General features: G+C 46.7%; 1 protein-coding gene and 1 pseudogene across 2 annotated transcripts; both read left to right on the forward strand.

Moving 5' to 3' along the window:
* Nucleotides 1-2,064: 2,064 nt before the first annotated feature.
* Nucleotides 2,065-3,003, forward strand: LOC311522689 (olfactory receptor 5G9-like; the record flags this gene model as incomplete). The annotated part of the gene is made up of 1 exon (XM_084632179.1): nucleotides 2,065-3,003. One exon carries the CDS (start codon nucleotides 2,065-2,067, stop codon nucleotides 3,001-3,003), a length of 939 nt encoding a protein of 312 aa, XP_084488305.1.
* Nucleotides 3,004-5,182: 2,179 nt separating this feature from the next.
* Nucleotides 5,183-8,699, forward strand: LOC311522616 (olfactory receptor-like protein OLF2; annotated as a pseudogene). Its single transcript has 3 exons — nucleotides 5,183-5,192; nucleotides 6,900-6,939; nucleotides 8,124-8,699. The product of its transcript is annotated as an olfactory receptor-like protein OLF2 (transcript).
* Nucleotides 8,700-19,469: the final 10,770 nt, after the last annotated feature.

A 19,469-nucleotide genomic window follows, 5' to 3' on the forward strand; every position in this document is an offset into this window, starting at 1 on the left:
TAAGCACTGAAATGGGTTCCCTAGGGAGGTGGTGGAATCTCCATCCTTACAGGTTTTTAAGGCCCAGCTTGACAAAGCCCTGACTGGGATGGGATGATTTAGTTGGGGTTGGTCCTGCTTTGAGCAGGGGATTGGAGTGGATGACCTCCTGAGGTCTCTTCCAACCCTAATCTGCTATGATTCGAAGACACTTATGTTATTGGACAAGAGAGATTCCCTATGCCAAAGGGCACCGACGCTGATGAGCAAGAGCTACAGGAGGAGGTCGGAGTGGCTGAGAACCAGAGGCAGAGGAGGAGAGGGGGGCAGGGTGAAGGAGCTGAGAGGAGAACACTGAAGATGGACAAGTTAGAGAAAGAGAGAGGAGTAGGAAGATGGGAAAGGGGATGAATGGAAGGAGATGTAATTCTAGATTTTAACCTTACAATTTGCCCCGAGCATGGGTCAGTGGGTAGCTGCACCACCCAAGGAGACCAGAAGCATTCACAGTTTCTGTCATGCTTAGTGGGGGAGGTTCCTCCCACTCCTTGTCATCTCCCCCACCCGCTTGCTTCCAGAGGGGTCTATTGGGTGAGCAGCCCCTGCCATCTCCATTATGGCCAGAATCCATGATTTGAGCATCATTGAGCAAGGGGTGAGGGGAGAGGCCTTATTTTCCCTTGCTGAGGAAGGGCTATGACAATCTAGCCCTGAGAGAGGGGGCAGGGAGAATGGAAATCACGCGAGGAGAAAGTCACCATGGAAAGACTTGGGGGAAAGAGACGGAGAGATGTGAAAGGGAGGGGAGAGAAGGGAGAATAAAAAATAAGAATAAAGGAGCAGTTGCTGTTTAATATTATTATTCATCAGGGCGCGTCGGGGTCATCGTGGGATAGCAGACCGATTCCCGAGTGTGTTTGCTGTAATCACAGTCATGGAGTTGGAAGAAGGATGACAACATCATTTTGTAGGACAAGAAGGGATTTGGAGACCCGGAGATCTTCCACTGGGGTAACTCCATTGACATCCCATTTTCTCCCTCAATCTCCTTCCCTCCCCACACCCATGATAGTCATCACACCCACGCCACTTGTGCCCCAGCGCACAGTGAAAGCAGAGGAATGAAACGAACCCCTAGCTCTGTCCTGGGTAACTGTGCAGACATGGGACCGTTTAATAACAAAAGGAGCAAAGAGTGCAACAGATTAAACCCCAGTGCACGAGTTACAGTGGGGGTGGCATTGTCCGTCCCAGTGCATTTTAATTGTGTGTTGTGTGCCTTGGTGAACCTGATTGCTTCAGGGATCAGGTCCCCCAGGTCACCAAGAACAGTGTAAAACCTCCTGAATTCTCCCGTGTAGCAGCTTCTCTTGATGGGGGAAGCAAAGATATATCTTTCTGTCTTCTGCAGGTACATGCAGTTGGACTGAATCATGCTTACATACAAATTCAGACACTGTGGTCATCACCCGGGATTGAAGCAAGATCTTTGGAAGCCAAAGCATCACATTCTATGCCTTGTGCTAAAGGAAAAAACCCTCCTCTTTTGGAGAAAGCAGCAGGTTACAGGTGCTGGGGGCGGGGGTGGTGTGGTGTGTGCATTATGTTATGACTCTGGGATTTCATACAAAGTAATGCAAAGTCCATTTTCATTTTCTGAACAGGCTTAATGATCACACTAAGTAACCCAGAACTGAAATGGCAGAGCCCACCTTGTATGAACTGGGAAGAGCTCTGATTGGCACAAACTTTCACCCCTTGTTTACAGTCCGACTATTTCAGTGCAATAGTCAGAAGTCACTGTTTGCTGCTGTGTGTAGGAACAGCAATGCCCATGGGTGGGGCACAGTTAACCCACTGGTTCTTACATTTCTGCTGTGTGTCCATTTTTTCAGATAACTGGAATGATCAGCTCTGAACCTCTGGCTCTGTGGACTAAGGCCTTTTCTTGATTCAGCAGGGGAGTCCCCTAAGAAACTAACCTCCATAATTTCTTCCCTTCCTCTCCTTCTAGGGAGGGGATAGAATTCCTGAGCCACCTGCCTGCCCACGTCACTGCAGCTCCCTGGTCTTGGTTCGGAGGAGATGGAAAAGGGAAATCACTCAACAGTGACCGAGTTCCTTCTCTCAGGACTGACAGATCGTCCGGAGCTTCAGGTCCCTCTCTTTGTGTTGTTCCTAGTGATCTACATTGTCACCTTGGTAGGGAATCTGGGGATGATCATGTTAATCAAGATTGACTCCCGTCTCCACACCCCCATGTACTTTTTCCTCGGTAATTTGTCTTTCTCTGATCTCTGCTATTCCTCCATAGTTTCCCCTAGGATGCTGCTGAACTTCTTAGCCGAGAGTAAAAGGATTTCGTACAATGCCTGCGCTGTGCAAATGTATCTCTTTGGTATTTTTGGTCATGTAGATTGCCTCCTGCTGGCTGTGATGGCATACGACCGTTATGTGGCCATCTGTAACCCGCTGCTCTATACAGTCACCATGTCCCGATGGCTCTGTCATCAGCTGGTGGCTGGGGTGTATGCCGTGGGCTTGCTGGACTCAATGGTACACACCGTTTTTACTTTTCGTTTATCATTCTGCAGCTCCAATGCCATCAATCATTTCTTCTGTGATATTCCACCGATATTGTCGCTCTCCTGTTCCGACACACGCGTCAATGAGATTGTGTTGTTTGCCTCGACTGGCTGTGTGGTCGTGAGTAGCATTGTGATCATTCTCCTCTCCTACGCATATATCATCATCACCATCCTGCGGATCCGCTCCGCCGAGGGCAGGCGCAAAGCCTTCTCCACCTGCACCTCCCACCTGACGGCCGTGGCCATGTTCCATGGCTCCCTCCTCTTCATGTATTTCCGACCCTCCTCCAGTTACTCCCTGGACACTGACAAAATAGCCTCTGTGTTCTACACGGTGGTGATCCCCATGCTGAACCCCTTGATCTACAGCCTGAGGAACAAGGAGGTGAAAGATGCCCCCTGGAATGTGATGCACAAATTGCTCCCTTTCTCTTGATTCTGTTTACTCCATACTGTGTTACTGATTGGGAGGTGGAAGCAGGAGAACTCAGTTCCCGCTCCACTGCAATCTCATTCCTCTTCATGCACGTTATCACTGAGCTTATCTGAGGGCTTATCTCCACTGCTAGGTGGGTCGGCGCTGCAGCGATCCATCCACGCTAAACGCACTCCCGTAGACTCCTGGTACTCCATCAGAATGAGAGGAGTAAGGGGAGTTGACGGGAGAGTTTCTCCCTTTAATCCTGCCTGGTGTGGACCCTGTGGTATGTAGAACTAAACTACTTCAACTTGAGTTATGCTACTAACATAACTCAAATTGCGTAGCTTAGTTTGACTTTTCCCCGGAGCGTAGACCTGCCCTGAAACTCTTTCTCTCTTATAGGCACCTCCTCAGCGGTACCAACCCACATGGCTGGGGATCTGCTGTTCATGGACCTCTTTGTCCCGCTCAGTGATGAAGCACAAAATGTCTTTTCCCCTTCTTCTTATAGTCCCGTATACCTTTGAAATGTATTCTTGTACCTCCAGAGTTCCTCTGGCCTGCTGGCGTGTGGATGCCTTGCTGTCTAGCTGGGTTTCTCACCCTTTTGTTAATGGGCTTTTCCGATTGACTTCAAATGCAAATATAATTCCCATTGTCTCTGGCCTACCCTGTTCCATTTACATTGGAGAGCTAGGCAGACCGATATGTCAAGATGTCTGGGAATGGCTCAAAAGTGTAAATACCAACGCAAGCCTGTTAACAACCAGGGCACAACCCCCAAATTGGTTGTGAGTTCTAGGCTTAGATTTCACTGTCCAATTTGCAAGTGTAAACTCCATGGTCATTACAACAGCCTTAACATGGAATCACAGACAGTCTCCTCGGGTACTTTATCTATCTTGCCACCCATGTAAGGTTACCTTTGTGATCGATGGTTTCTTACACCAAAGAGCTCAGCCATCTTAATATTTCTCTTAGTCCTAAAAGACCACTGGCTTAGCCCAGGTCAATTGCACCTTCGATCTCACACTGAAGACACTTGTAGTTAATCCTATAAGAAAGTATCTAAATATTTTTATGAACTAGGAAAAAAGAAATGAGCGTTCTTTACGAGATTACATCTGGTAAACACACACCCAGATGAGTTAATCAGGTTTCAAAAGGTACTAGAAGCATCTGTAATAAGCAAGCTGCATGTATCTTTCAGGGCTAAACCAGGCCAAGCACTGGGGATCTTATGCTTCGTAATCTTTGCCCCTCAGAGTCCAAGCAGAAGAAAAGACAGTTCTTCCTTTTTAGGGGTTTTTTATGGATTTATTTTTAATGATTATTCTGCTTCAAGTTGCAAGTGGAGCTGTTGGGAGCAAATCACTTGCACATCTCCTCTTCCGGGGGCGGGAGGGAGCCGTCAATGAAGTCTGTTGTGCTCTGATGTTCCACGGTGGTTTGCGGGTGTTGATGGGTCTCTTTTGTTGGACAGAAGATAACATCTCCTCTTAGGAACTAGGAGTCCGGTGGTACCTTAAAGACTAACAGATTTATTAAGGCATAAGCTTACCCTAATAAATCTGCAAAAAGAAAAGGAGGACTTATGGCACCTTAGAGACTAACAAATGTATTGGTCTCTAAGGTGCCACAAGTCCTCCTTTTCTTTTTGCGGATACAGACTAACACGGCTGCTACTCTGAAACCTAATAAATCTGTTAGTCTTTAAGGTGCTACCGGACTCTTTGTTGTTCTTGTGAATACAGACTAACACGGCTACCCCTCTGATGCATGTTAGAAACTGGTATCTCACACTTGTTCATGCTTTTCTCCTGTCTGGTGATTTCCTGTTACAAGCACTTAAATATAACCTAATAACAGACGTGGGATAGAGGCACTATAAGTGAGATGAATGCTGGCAGAAACTTACAAGCATTTCATAACCTCTAAACACTAAACACAGTCCTATAATTCTCATGCCTATTTTAACAATACAGACACATAGGGGAGCCAGACTGTTTCCAGCTTTGTAGTTGTCTTCCTTCAGCTTTAGCACGAGCTGGCATGTGGTCTGTCAGGGTCACAAGGCAAACCGACATTTCTTTGTCTTGGAGAAACTTGTTTACCAGCGCTGCCTGGTTTCATCATTTGAGCATATTGTTAGTACATATCCATAGCTTTCTAATTGTTACATCACACAACGAGTATGAAGACCGGTATGATATCAGTTTTCATTTGATTCCTTACCCGATGTTCTTTATAGAGAAATACCATCACATCAACGCGTTAGGTGTAGTGAGTTTGTCAGGGCTGAGAGGAGTTGCTTAACATGACATGGGACTCTTTGCCAGTAGGCACTGAGGGGTTGTTAGGGTTACAAGTATAAATATACAAATATATGTGATGTGCTTTGCAAGTACGCAATTGTCTGTATTGGGAGAGAAATAGGGCACCTAATCCATCTCCCTCTCCTTTGACATGGAGTTGGTTTCATTAGACAGTGGCAAGTGTGGAGTGCAGGATTTCTGTGGCTGCACCAAAGGGAAGTTCACACACCGTGCTGGTTCTCCGTTGTCTTTCATGTGTTCTGTGCTGTCCAAATCAGTTGTAGAGATTGTCACCTGGCTTGTTGTCCATGCACCAAGCATGGAAAGAGGCTTTCAGTCGGAATGGCCTTTCTTTTAAGTTAAGAGAACAACAACACACGGAAGAACAAATGTAAAGTTTCATTATAAAGTGCACTGTTTGTGGACACTGCCAGCAATGCCCCTCTTGCATGTACATTGGCCAAACCGGACAGTCTCTATGCAAAAGAATAAATGGACACAAATCAGACATCAAGAATTGTAACATTCAAAAACCAGTAGGAGAGCACTTCAATCTCCCTGGACACTCAATAACAGACTTAAAAGTGGCCATTCTTCAAGAAAAAATCGTCAAAAACAGACTTCAGCGAGAAACCGCAGAACTGGAATTAATTTGCAAACTTGACACCATCAAATTAGGCCTGAATAAAGACTGGGAGTGGCTGTGTCACTACAAAACATAATTTTCCCTCTGTTGATACTCACAGCTTCTTGTCAACTGCTGGGGCTGGGCTACATCCACCTTGATTGAATTGGCCTTGTTAGCACCACAAAAAGTAATTTTCCCTCTGTTGATATTCACCCCTTCTTGTCAACTTGTAAATAACTATTGGGAATGGGCTACATCCACCCTAATTGAATTGGCCTCGTTGGCACTGACCACCGCACTCGATAAGGCAACTCCCATCTTTTCATGTGCTGTATATTTATACCTGCCTACTGTATTTTCCACTCCATGCATCTGATGAAGTGGGTTATAGCCCACGAAAGCTATGCCCAAATAAATTTGTTAGTCTCGAAGGTGCCACAAGGACTAGTTGTTTTTACTGATACAGACTAACCCGGCTACCCCTCCAAAACCTCTGGGACAATGAACTGCACTGAGGAGGCAGGATGGCATTTTTTGTAAAAGTGAAATAAACAGGAAAAAAGTCATACCCCACACAACATATTTACACCCTATCACCATGTTTACTGTGAGTTCTTGCTTTTAGGTCTCCTGGAAAATATTCTAGACTCTGAAGAGCAGGGATTCAGGGAACGTTATAGCTCAGGGCATGGTGAATGGGACATGGATAGCTCTGGACCCAGAACTAATTTTTCAGTTTGCTGAAAAAGAAAAATTCTGCTTCACCCAAACTGGAAAACCACCAAAAATATTTTTGAATTCAAAGCGTCAGCCAAAGAAATATTCATTTTGGGTTGATTGAATCATTTCAATACCACAACTTTCAGCGGCAACGTGTGGGAGGGACAAACTGGGTCAGGTGCCCTTTTTTCACAGCGGCCCACACAAGCCCCCAGAGTTTCCTGTCAGTGCCCCCTCCCATTTTCAAGAGTCGCTCCTGACCACTTTACCATCTCCTCCTCCGACATGGTACCCGATTCCTGGCCAAAAAACCCATGGCTAAAACTATGCGTGGAAAGTTTCACCCTCTTCTAGCTAAATTTTGTGTCTCGGTCACGGTGTCAAGTGATGATGATGAGCAGGGGCGTACACAATGTGGGACAAGCAGGGGCACGGCCCCCCCAGAATCTCTGCCACTGCCTGCAGCTTCTGCACTGGCCCCCGCCCCTAGATTCCCTCCCCCGCTCTTTCCCCCTTTCTGCCAGGGTGGAAGTCGGGCTGACCATGGCTGGAGATCTCCCTGGGAACGGCACTCCAGCTCGCACTCCCGCTGAGCCCCACTAGATGGCACTCAGAACAGGGAAGCCGGGCTGGCGGCAGAGTTCTGCTAGGGGGGACCCAGGGAGCCCTGCCCCTTTCTCACCCGCAGCCACCAGTAAGCGTCCGGAGCCCGGGACAATGGGGGGTGGAGGCAGCGGGATGCTGGGAGGATGGGTGGGGATCCCAGGGAGGCAACGGGAGCTAAAGGGGTGGGGGAGGCAGCAGGGCCTGGAGGAATGGGGGAGTGGGGGGTCAGTATTTAAATGTCCCCCCCAAAATAGTTACATTTAAATGCCTGTGCATGTCCCTGATTATGAGTAGAACGGGTTATGGAGCCTTTCAACTTCAAGGCCCTTTGCTTACTGAGGCTAAGATCAACAATGCTGAGTGTTTGGACGGTCCACTCCCTTAGCCCTTTAACACCAAGATGCACAACGTTAAAGAACTCACAAAGTGCTCTGGTGTTTGCTGACACCTGCAGTAAAAGTAGGTAGATAGATAGATAGTGGAATTATCTGTGAACCCTGAAGTGAAGAATCATCTATCTATCTATCTATCTATCTATCTATCTATCTATCTATCTATCTATCTATCTATCTATCTATCTATCTATCTAAAGGGACAATATTAGCTATGTTATTTTCACTTTGCTGATTTGCTGCTGACATCTGTCTATTAATATATCTATCACATCTATTTAAGAATGAATGGATTTGTGTGTATTAAAATAATCTCTCATCTCATATGAAACATATTTGCCTCTTTGCATTCTCAATAACCGGAGGCAGCATTTTCAAAGGCATCTGCTAATTATGAGTCTCTCTTGGACAGCTATGGAAGAGTGGGCCCTAAACTCTTTCTGCCTCTCGTAGTCTCCAATACTGACTTTTTAGCTATTCGAGGGATTCCTTCGTGAAAGTACATTACAAATCACATGTGCTATCCAGGCAGCTTTGTAAACAGCTGGTGGCTGGGGTGTAGGCTGTGGGGGTGGTGGATTCAATGATACACACGTGTTGTACATTTCAGCTGTCACTTTGGAGCTCCAACATCATCAAACATTTCTTCTGTGTCATCCCCCGCTGCTGGTGCTCTCCTGCTCTGACACCCGCATCAATGAGATTGTGATGTTTGCTTTCATGTGCTGCGTTGTTGTGAGCAGCCTTGTGACTGTTCTCCTCTTCTATGTCTATATCATCTCTACCATCCTGCAGATCTACTTCGCCAAGGGCCGGCACAAAGCCTTCTCCTCCTGCACTTTCCACTTGACCTCAGTGGTCATGTTTCACGGCACCCTCCTCTTCACGTATTTACGCCCCACCTCCAGCTGTTCCATGGACACAGACAAAATGGTTTCAGCATTTTACACGCTGGAGATCCCCATGGTGAACCCCCTCATCTACAGCCTGAAGAACATGGAGGTGAAGGACGACTTAAGGAATGCAAGTTTCCCAGACACTTCAGTTTAAATACACAGGATTAGATAAAACAATAAAATAAAATCTATCTGTGTAGTCAATAAACTTATGTGAGTACAAATAATGAGGCATAGAAGTCAGACATGGTTACAAGAAAAGTAATGCAAAAATGCAACTTGTGCCTAACTTAGCAAACAATGTGAAATTCAAAGCAAAGGTTTTATCCCCACATGCTTTCAGCAGTCTTACTGACCAAACTTCTTCGGTCAGGACCCCTCCCCCAGTCCAATGGCTGCTTCCTGTATCCCTTCACATGCAGTGAATAAACAGGCAGAGAGAGAGAGAGAGAGAGAGAGAGAGGTGCATAGGAATGTCTGCCACTTCTTTTTATAGTCCTATCTCCCTTTTGAGAAACATTTCCCCCTGGTTACCAGGAGACAAAATGTCTTTGTGCAAGGATGTTTCCTTGCTGCTTTTTCCTCATCCTTTTGAACTTCTTTGGTTTCAATTCCTGCTTGATAACTCAGTTTACTGCTTAAATATAAAATTAAGCAGAGCACACATTTCTTTGTTAAAGATAGACCTGTTTGCCAACCTCAGTATGAAATGTATTAATAAGAACTTAAGAACATAAGAATGGCCATACTGAGTAGGAGCAAAGGTCCATCTAGACCAGTGTCCTGTCTTCTGAGAGTGGCCAATGCCAGGTGCCCCAGAGGGAATGAACAGAACAGGGAATCATCAAATGATCCATCCCCTGTCGCTCATTCCCAGCTTCTGGCAAAGAGAGGCTAGGGACACCATCCCTGGCTAATAGCCATTGATGGACCTATCCTCCATGAATGTATCGAGTTCTTTTTTGAACCCTTTTATAGTCTTAGCCTTCACAATATTCTCTGGCAAGGATTTCTCAGGTTGGCTGTGCATTGTGTGAAAAATACTTCTTTGTGTTTGCTTTAAACCTACTGCCTATTCATTTCATTTTGTGGCCCTTAGTTCTTGTGTTATGAGAAGGAGTAAATAACACTTCCTTATCTACTTTCCCTCCACCAGTCATGATTTGGTAGACCTCTATCATATCCCCCCCTTAGTCATCTCTTTTACAAGCTAGAAAGTCCCAGTCTTATTCATCTCTCCTCATACAGAAGCCGTTCCATAGCCCTAATAATTTTTGTTGCCCTTTTCTGAACCTTTTCCAATTCATCTCTTTAGAGATGGGGTGACCACATCTGCATGCAGTATTCAAGATGTGGCAGTATTCAAGATATTATATACAGGCAATATTATAGTTTCTGTCTTATTATCTATCCCTTTCAGAATAATTCCCAACAGTTTGTTCACTTTTTTGACTACCGCTGCATATTGAGTGGATGTTTTCAGAAATATCATACAATGTAATCTTATAACTTCACATACAATGTTGCCACATGTATTTTATCAGGACAATACTGATCAGCAAATTATGAGTTTTCAGATGATACATTATAAGGCATACTTTAAAAAGCCAACAAAACAAAACAAAAATCCACACGAACAATTCCACCCCCACCACAAGTTACACTCTCCCAAATACAAGAGAAAAAAGTCAGCTATTCGAACATATGAAACGTAGAATGCGAGAGGACTCCTGTCTGTGAAACATACCAAACAGGTGTAGCCACACCCATAGCCCTATGTAATCAGCAGCACAATCAGAACAAATTCCATGGGAACAACCCCTAGATTGCACAGTAACACCCTTCAAAGTCTGTGGGAATGTCAATTTATTCTATCGCCATGAAACTCTTCACTCCCATCCCTCCCACCTCCAAAAAACCACTGTGCAATGGTGATTTACACCATCTGCGAATCTGGCCCAATGACTCCCAGGAAGAGGCATCCATTGACAGCAGCAGGGGATGTGGTCTAATGGGTAGTGTCCATGTTATGGTTACCTCTTTAAGCAAGTCTATCCATATCCAGCAGAGCTAGGCTCAGTGCAGACAAGCCCCGAGCATCCTCAGGAGGCACAAGCTGAGGAACGTAGAAGGTCCAATGATGCCCGTGTGATGTCATTATAAGGCAGGGGAGGATGCATATTCTCTCTTCCCTAGCTTCACCAGGTTGCTGGGCAGGGACAAGAGGCTGCCACTAGCAACATCTCCATGCAGGAGATTGTGCAGGAAGGGCTCATCTCTACTTCGGAAGCAACCAAGTCCTGAGACCTGTAGGAAGAGAATGGATATTTGCAATACATAGGAGCTGTTAGTGTTACAAGTGGGTCATTTCACAAGATGAAATCCCTGGCCATGCATTGAAGAGATCCCAGCATGGAAGGGCACAGAAATTAAATTGCCCCCTCTTTCACGGGGACTTTACTATTTGTCATTCTTGAATTGCTCTTTTCCTGTGAAATAAAAGGCATTTGCCTAGAAAGGTGAAGGCTACTCTTTGCGTGTGAAACCATAAAAATCAAGCTCTTCCTCTCATCTGTCAAAACCTGCACCACCATTGTCCAACATGCCATTTTTATAACAGTGATTCGATTCAGAAGGGTCATTTCCACAGTTCCCTCTCAGGTGTGTGCCTGGGTGACCACGCCTGAGGCAGTGAAGGGCAATGCGCTTAATTAGGTGCCTGGACCCTGGAGAGGATGCACGTGTAAGATGGGTGGTGGCCTTGGGAGGAATAGGGAGTAGGTGAGGGAGCAGTGGAGTGAGATGGGGAGTGAGGGGAAATTGGGACGTGCAGGGCTGCACCGGCTGGAAAGAGACGCGACTCTCTCCAGCTCCAGGGCAGCGGCTGCTGGGGAGAGATGGCCCTCCTTCCCAGCCCCAGCTCAGTGGCTGCTGCGGTGCAGGAGAGAGACCGCTCTCCCTAAACAAAGGCTAAAACATAACGGAAATCACTTGTCGAGACAAGTGATTTCCATTAAGTTTTAGCATGTGTTTGGGGAGAGGTATAGGAAACCATTAAGGCCAGATCTTTGCTGTCTGGGATAGTTTTGGCTCTTCAGAGTACTCCCATTGACTCATAAGTAGCAAGCAGCACTAGGTTTGGAGAGGATGCTGCTAGGTATCTTGTAGGATAAAGACCTTATTTGCAAGCTCTTCGAAGTGGGGATCTCTCTTCAAAGTCCAAAGCCATGTGTTGATGTCCTGCAGCACATGTAAAAACATAATGAGTCAGTCTACTCCAAGTTTTTGAGTTGGTGACACACACGGTGTGAAACCAGGAGAACTTCACCTGTTTCTACAGAGCTCTGTTGCACTTCCACAGTGTGGGTCCTAAACACTCATTTAAAATACCCAAGACCAACCACTTGATGTTTTCCTTCCCTTCATATTTTCAGTGTTGTCACTTGTTTGTTTGTGGCTTTGTTTTGCCATCTGTGTCACTTTATTACTTATTTTTACTGTTTTGTGTGTGTGAAATATTATTCAAACTAAGAGTGGATATTCCAGAGAAATTGTAGAAGCCTGAGTGAATGCCTTTTACTCTCCTTTCCAGTATCAGCAAATATTGTATTCCTATTTGCAGTGAGAGCATTTCTAGTTGACTCATCCATTTATTTAAAGGTATTTAAATTTATTTAAAGACCAGTTGGGAATTCCAGTCCTATCTCCCTGCCAGGGCAGCAAAATCGCCTTAGGGTCTTTTGTTCAGGCTCGTTGGAAATATTCCAGCTGTCCCAGCTTCCCAGTAGAGATTATTCTGCATTCTGACTGAGCTCTGTGTCAGCCTGTGTGTGTGTGTTTGGTGTGCAGTTGGCACTGTGTGTGTTGTATGAAGTGGGCACTGTGTGTGTTGTGTGTAGTTGGCTCTGTGTGTGTGTGTTTAGTGGGCATTATGTGTGTGTGTGTGTGCATGGTGTGCAGTGGGCAATATCTGTGTGCATGTGTTGGGGGGTACAGTGGAGCTGAACATCAGGTGGAGGCAGGTGCGTGTCCCTTGCCTTGCCCACGGCTAAGGCTGGTGTCCCCCCTCCTCCCAGTGCAGGGCTCCTTGAAAGATCATAGAATCATACCACTCGAAGGGACCTTGAGAGGTCATCTAGTCCACTCCCCTGCACCATGGCAGGGCTAAGTATTATCTAGACCATCCCTGGAAGGTATTTGTCTGACCTGCTCTTAAAAATCTCCAGTGGTGGAGATTCCACAATCTTCTTGGCCTAGTTAATCCAGTGCATAGCCACTCTAAGCCCTGGTCTACACTAGGACTTTAGGTTGAATTTAGCAGCGTTAAATCGATGTAAACCTGCACCCGTCCACACGATGAAGCCCTTTATTTCGACTTAAAGGGCTCTTAAAATCGATTTCCTTACTCCACCCCTGACAAGTGGATTAGCGCTTAAATCGGCCTTGCCGGGTCGAATTTGGGGTACTGTGGACACAATTCGATGGTTTTGGCCTCTGGGAGCTATCCCAGAGTGCTCCATTGTGACCGCTCTGAACAGCACTCTCAACTCAGATGCACTGGCCAGGTAGACAGGAAAAGAACTGCAAACTTCTGAATCTCATTTCCTGTTTGGCCAACATGGCAAGCTGTAGGTGACCATGCAGAGCTCATCAGCAGAGGTGACCATGATGGAGTCCCAGAATTGCAAAAGAGCTCCAGCATGGACTGAACGGGAGGTACGGGATCTGATCGCTGTATGGGGAGAGGAATCCGTGCTATCAGAACTCCTTTCCAGTTTTCGAAATGCCAAAACCTTTGTCAAAATCTCCCAGGGCATGAAGGACAGAGGCCATAATAGGGACCTGAAGCAGTGCCGCATGAAACTTAAGGAGCTGAGGCAAGCCTACGAGAAAACCAGAGAGGCGAACGGCCGCTCCGGGTCAGAGCCCCAAACATGCCGCTTCTATGATGAGCTGCATGCCATTTTAGGGGGTTCAGCCACCACTACCCCAGCCGTGTTGTTTGACTCCTTCAATGGAGATGGAGGCAACACGCAAGCAGGCTTTGGGGACGAAGAAGATGATGATGATGATGATGATGAAGTTGTAGATAGCTCACAGCAAGCAAGCGGAGAAACCACGTTTCCTGACAGCCAGGAACTGTTTCTCACCCTGGACCTGGAGCCAGTACCCCCCGAACCCACCCAAGGCTGCCTCCTGGACCCGGCAGGTGGAGAAAGGACCTCCGGTGAGTGCACCTTTTAAAATAGTATACATGGTTTAAAAGCAAGCATGTGAAAGGATTAATTTGCCCTGGCATTCGCGGCTCTCCTGGATGTACTCCCAAAGCCTTTGCAAAAGGTTTCTGGGGAGGGCAGCCCTATTGCGTCCTTCGTGGTAGGACACTTTACCACTCCAGGCCAGTAACACGTACTCGGGAATCATTGTACAACAAAGCATTGCAGTGTATGTTTGCTGGCGTTCAAACAAAATCCGTTCTTTATCTCTCTGTGTTATCCTCAGGAGAGTGAGATATCATTCATGGTCACCTGGTTGAAATAGGGTGCTTTTCTTCAGGGAACACTGAAGGGATTGCTAGCAGTCGTATTGTACCATCTTCTGCCAGGCAGGCAAGAGATGAGGATGGCTAGCAGTCCTATTGTACCATCTTCTGCTGAGCAGCCCTGAGATGTGGATGGCATGCAGTCCTTCTGCACCATCTGCTGCCAGCCAAAGATGTAAAAGATAGATGGAGTGGATCAAAACAAGAAATAGACCAGTTTTGTTTTGTACTCATTTGCTTCCCCCCCCGTCCCCCATCTAGGGGACTCATTCCTCTAGGTCACACTGCAGTCACTCACAGAGAAGGTGCAGCGAGGTAAATCTAGCCATGTATCAATCAGAGGCCAGACTAACCTTCTTGTCCCAATAAGAACAATAACTTAGGTGCACCATTTCTTATTGGAACCCTCCGTGAAGTCCTGCCTGAAATACTCCTTGATGTAAAGCCACCCCTTTTGTTGATTTTAGCTCCCTGAAGCCAACCCTCTAAGCCATGTCGTCAGTCGCCCCTCCCTCCATCAGAGCAACGGCAGACAATCGTTCCGCACCTTTTTTCTGTGCGGACGCCATACCAAGGCAAGCATGGAGGCCGCTCAGCTCAGTTTGGCAATTAGGAGCACATTAAACACCACACGCATTATCCAGCAGTATATGCAGCACCAGAATGTGGCAGAGCGATACCGGGTGAGTTGGCAACGTCAGCGCGGTCGCGTGAGTGATCAGGACATGGACACAGATTTCTCTGAAAGCATGGGCCCTGCCAATGCATGCATCATGGTGCTAATGGGGCAGGTTCATGCTGTGGAAAGCTGATTCTGGGCTTGGGAAACAAGCACAGACTGGTGGGACCACATTGTATTGCAGGTCTGGGATGATTCCCAGTGGCTGCGAAACTTTCGCATGCGTAAGGGACTTTCATGGAACTTTGTGACTTGCTTTCCCCTGCCCTGAAGCGCATGAATACCAAGATGAGAGCAGCCCTCACAGTTGAGAAGCGAGTGGTGATAGCCCTGTGTAAGCTTGCAACGCCAGACAGCTACCGGTCAGTTGGGAATCAATTTGGAGTGGGCAAATCTACTGTGGGGGCTGCTGTGATGCAAGTAGCCAACTCAATCAAAGATCTGCTGATATCAAGGGTAGTGATCCTGGGAAATTTGCAGGTCATAGTGGATGGCTTTGCTGCAATGGGATTCCCTAACTGTGGTGGGGCCATAGATGAAACCCATATCCCTATCTTAGCACCAGAGCACCCAGCCGGTGAGTACATAAACCGCAAGGGGTACTTTTCAGTAGTACTGCAAGCTCTGGTGGATCACAAGGGACGTTTCACCAACATCAACGTGGGATGGCCGGGAAAGGTGCATGACGCTCGCATCTTCAGGAAGTCTGGTCTGTTTCAAAAGCTGCAGGAAGGGACTTTATTCCCAGACCAGAAAATAACTGTTGGGGATGTTGAAATGCCTATAGTTATCCTTGGGACCCAGCCTACCCCTTAATGCCATGGCTCATGAAGCCGTACACAGGCAGCCTGGACAGTAGTCAAGAGCTGTTCAACTACAGGCTGAGCAAGTGCAGAATGGTGGTAGAATGTGCATTTGGATGTTTAAAAGCGCGCTGGCGCAGTTTACTGACTCGCTTAGACCTCAGCAAAACCAATATTCCCACTGTTATTACTGCTTGCTGTGTGCTCCACAATATCTGTGAGAGTAAGGGGGAGACGTTTATGGCGGGGTGGAAGGTTGAGTTAAATTACCTTGCTGCTGTTTATGTGCAGCCAGACACCAGGGTGGTTAGAAGAGCACAGGAGGGCGCGGTACGCACCAGAGAAGCTTTGAAAACCAGTTTCATGACTGGACAGGCTACGGTCTGAAAGTTCTGTTTGTTTCTCCTTGATGAAACCCCCCGCCCCTTGGTTCACTCTACTTCCCTGTAAGCTAACCACCCTCCCATCGCCTCTTCGATCATTGCTTGCAGAGGCAATAAAGTCATTGTTGCTTCACATTCATGCTTTCTTTATTCATTCATCACACAAATAGGGGGATGACTACCAAGGTAGCCCAGGAGGGGTGGTGGAGGAGGGAAGGAAAATGCCACACAGCACTTTAAAAGTTTACAACTTTAAAATTTATTGAATGCCAGCCTTCTTTTTTGGGGGCAATCCTCTGTGGCGGAGTGGCTGGTTGGCCGGTGGCCCCCCCAACACTTTCTTGGGCATCTGGGTGTGGAGGCTATGGAACTTGGGGAGGAGGGCAGTTGGTTACACATGGGCTGTAGTGGCAGTCTGTGCTCCAGCTGCCTTTGCTGCAACTCAACCATACACTGGACCATACTGGTTTGATCCTCCAGCAGCCTCAGCATTGAATCCTGCCTCCTTTCATCATGCTGCCGTCACATTTGAGCTTCAGCCCTGTCTTCAGCCTGCCACTTACTCTCTTCAGCCCGCTACCTCTCCTCCCGGTCATTTTGTGCTTTCCTGCACTCTGACATTATTTGCCTCCACGCATTCGTCTGTGCTCTGTCAGTGTGGGAGGAGAGCATGAGCTCAGAGAACATTTCATAACGAGTGCATTGTTTTTTCTTTCTAATCTTCACTAGCCTCTGGGAAGGAGAAGATCCTGTGATCATTGAAACACATGCAGCTGGTGGAGAAAAAAAAAGGGACAGCGGAATTTAAAAAGACACACATTTTATAAAACAGTGGCTACACTCTTTCAGGGTAAACCTTGCTGTTAACATTACATACATAGCACATGTGCTTTCGTTGCAAGGTCGCATTTTGCCTCCCCCCACCACGTGGCTACCCCCTCAACCCTCCCCCCTCCCCATGGCTAACAGCGAGGAACATTTCTGTTCAGCCATAGGCAAACAGCCCAGCAGGAACTGGCTCCTCCTCAATTAAGGTGGGTCATTTCCAGCACAAACTCACTCTCCTGAGAGTGAGTTTGTGTGTGTATGGGGGTGGGGGGGATGTAAGAAAACCTGGATTTGTGCTGGAAATGGCCCACCTTAATTATGCACATTGTAGGGAGAATGGTCACTTTGGATGAGCTATTACCAGCAGGATAGTGAGTTTGTGTGTGTGGTTTTTGGGAGGGGGGTGAGGGGGTGAGAGAACCTGGATTTGTGCAGGAAATGGCCCAACTTTATTATCATGCACATTGTGTAAAGAGTGGTCACTTTGGATGGGCTATCACCAGCAGGAGAGTGAATTTGTGTGGGGGGGTGGAGGGTGAGAAAACCTGGATTTGTGCTGGGAATGGCCCACCTGATGATCACTTTAGATAAGCTATTACCAGCAGGGCAGTGGGGTGGGAGGAGGTAGTTTTTCATATTCTCTGTGCATAAATAAAGTCTGCTGCAGTTTCCACGGCATGCATCCGATGAAGTGAGCTGTAGCTCACGAAAGCTCATGCTCAAATAAATTGGTTAGTCGCTAAGGTGCCACAAGTACTCTTTTTCTTTTTGACTTCTATAAATTCGACCTAATTTCGTAGTGTAGACATACCCTCACTGTTGGGATGTTTTACTTAATGTCCAACCTAAACCACCCTTTCTGCAATTTGAAGTCCATCTGTTCTTGTCCTATCCTGTCCCCCCAACCCAGACATGTTGCTTTGCAGTTTTATTCCTAAACTCTGTTTCACTGACTATAAATTATAGGAAATAAATAAAATTAAGAAAAGAGTAATCGAGACAGAGCTGGCCTGCTCAGAAATATTTTTCAGCAGCTTCTGCAGAGATGCTACAAAGATCTTCATTGTTAACCACCAGTTTGGGGAATAACCTCCTTTTTCCAGCCTGCCCTGACCTTGGCATTTTCAGTGGGGAGTGCCCCAGGCAAATGTGGGTCACTGGAGGCACAGAAACCAGGAGGAGGAGTTATGAGCATGAGTCTGAGAGGAAGTAGGGGCAATGCGTTTCCTGGGCACAGACCTGGAGTGACAGAGTTAGGAGTTTCTGAATACAGAGATTGTTGGCTGCAGGTTTTTTCGACAGGTGTTCAGGGAAGCAGGACTTTGCGTACATTCTTTGTAACCCCTCCTCCAAGGATTATACCAAAGAATATACCTGACTTGGATCATCAATTTTTCCTCCTAATACAATCGACCCTGCAATGCCTTACAGGTTGGCACCACTTAGGAAAAGGGGGCACCAATATGCCATGGAGCACTAATAATACCAGCCAACCCTGAAGACCCGGAATGGATCATTTCTGCTAACATAGGGAAGAAGGGAAGAGTCATCACTGGGCCTGTCAGGCATCTCCTTGTGGGGAGGAGATGACAGCAATGTCCTTGTGCATCTGCAGCCACGGATCAGTGCATGGGCCCATCCCTGTGGCGACTTCACCCTTTTATGTCAATCGAACACTGCTGTCAGCACCACACCTTTGGTGTTCCTGGGATATTTTCTAGGTTGGTGTCTGTGACATACCAGGGTCCAACCCAGACTAATCAGCAGCTGTGTCACAACCTTGCAATGCCTTGCTGAAGTGGCTTCCACCTGGGCCACTCACAAACAACCATCTAGCAGGCAAATCACACCCTGAGCGTGTGTGTGTAACTGCAGCCTGGCCAGGAATAGTTGGGTTACATTCAGACTCTCACCTCCCTTGGTTATACTGCTGGGTGACCCCAACACACTCCCCAGTCTTCGATTTCCCTCCAGAAATGTACGTCCTGTGCTGCCCAGTCCTCTCCTGGACAATACAAGCTACATTGTCCATTATTTCTTTAATAGCACTAACAAGCCTGCAAGTTAGCTTCTCAGACACGTCTATTTAAATGCACTGGACTAGATAAAAGAACAAAAGAAAGTATATTGACCACAAAGAGAGATTTTAACTGAGTGCAAATAAGGAGGCATTGAAGTCAGACATGGTTACAAGAAAAATAAAGCTAGAAAGGCACTTGTGCCTAAGTTAAGAAAAGATGTGAAATTCAAAGCAAAAGTTTCCTCACCACATACTTTCAGCAGTCTTATTGACCAAATTTCATGTCAGGACCCCTCCCCCAGTCCAAAGACTGCTTCCTTTGTCCCTTCAGATGCAGTAAATCAATGGGCAGAGAGAGAGAGAGAGAGAGAGAGAGAGAGAGCGGTGCCTTGGGATGTCTGCCTCTTCTTTTTATCATCCTATCCCCCTTTGAGAAACATTTCCACCTGTCTACCGGGAGACAAAACTCTATGTAGAAGGATGTTCCCTGCTGCTTTTTTCCTCACCTTTTTAGGCTACCTTTGTGTCCCTTCCTGCTTGACTGGTTACTGTTTCAAAACAAAATTAAGCAGAGCACGTTTCCTTGTTTAAGACAAACCAGTTTGCCCACCTCAGTTTGCAACATGTTTTTAATAACACGATACAGTGTAATATTATAAATTCACATAC

This window comes from Lepidochelys olivacea (genome assembly GCF_965140295.1).
Source record: "Lepidochelys olivacea isolate rLepOli2 genome assembly, chromosome: 6".
Lineage (NCBI taxonomy): Eukaryota > Metazoa > Chordata > Testudines > Cheloniidae > Lepidochelys > Lepidochelys olivacea.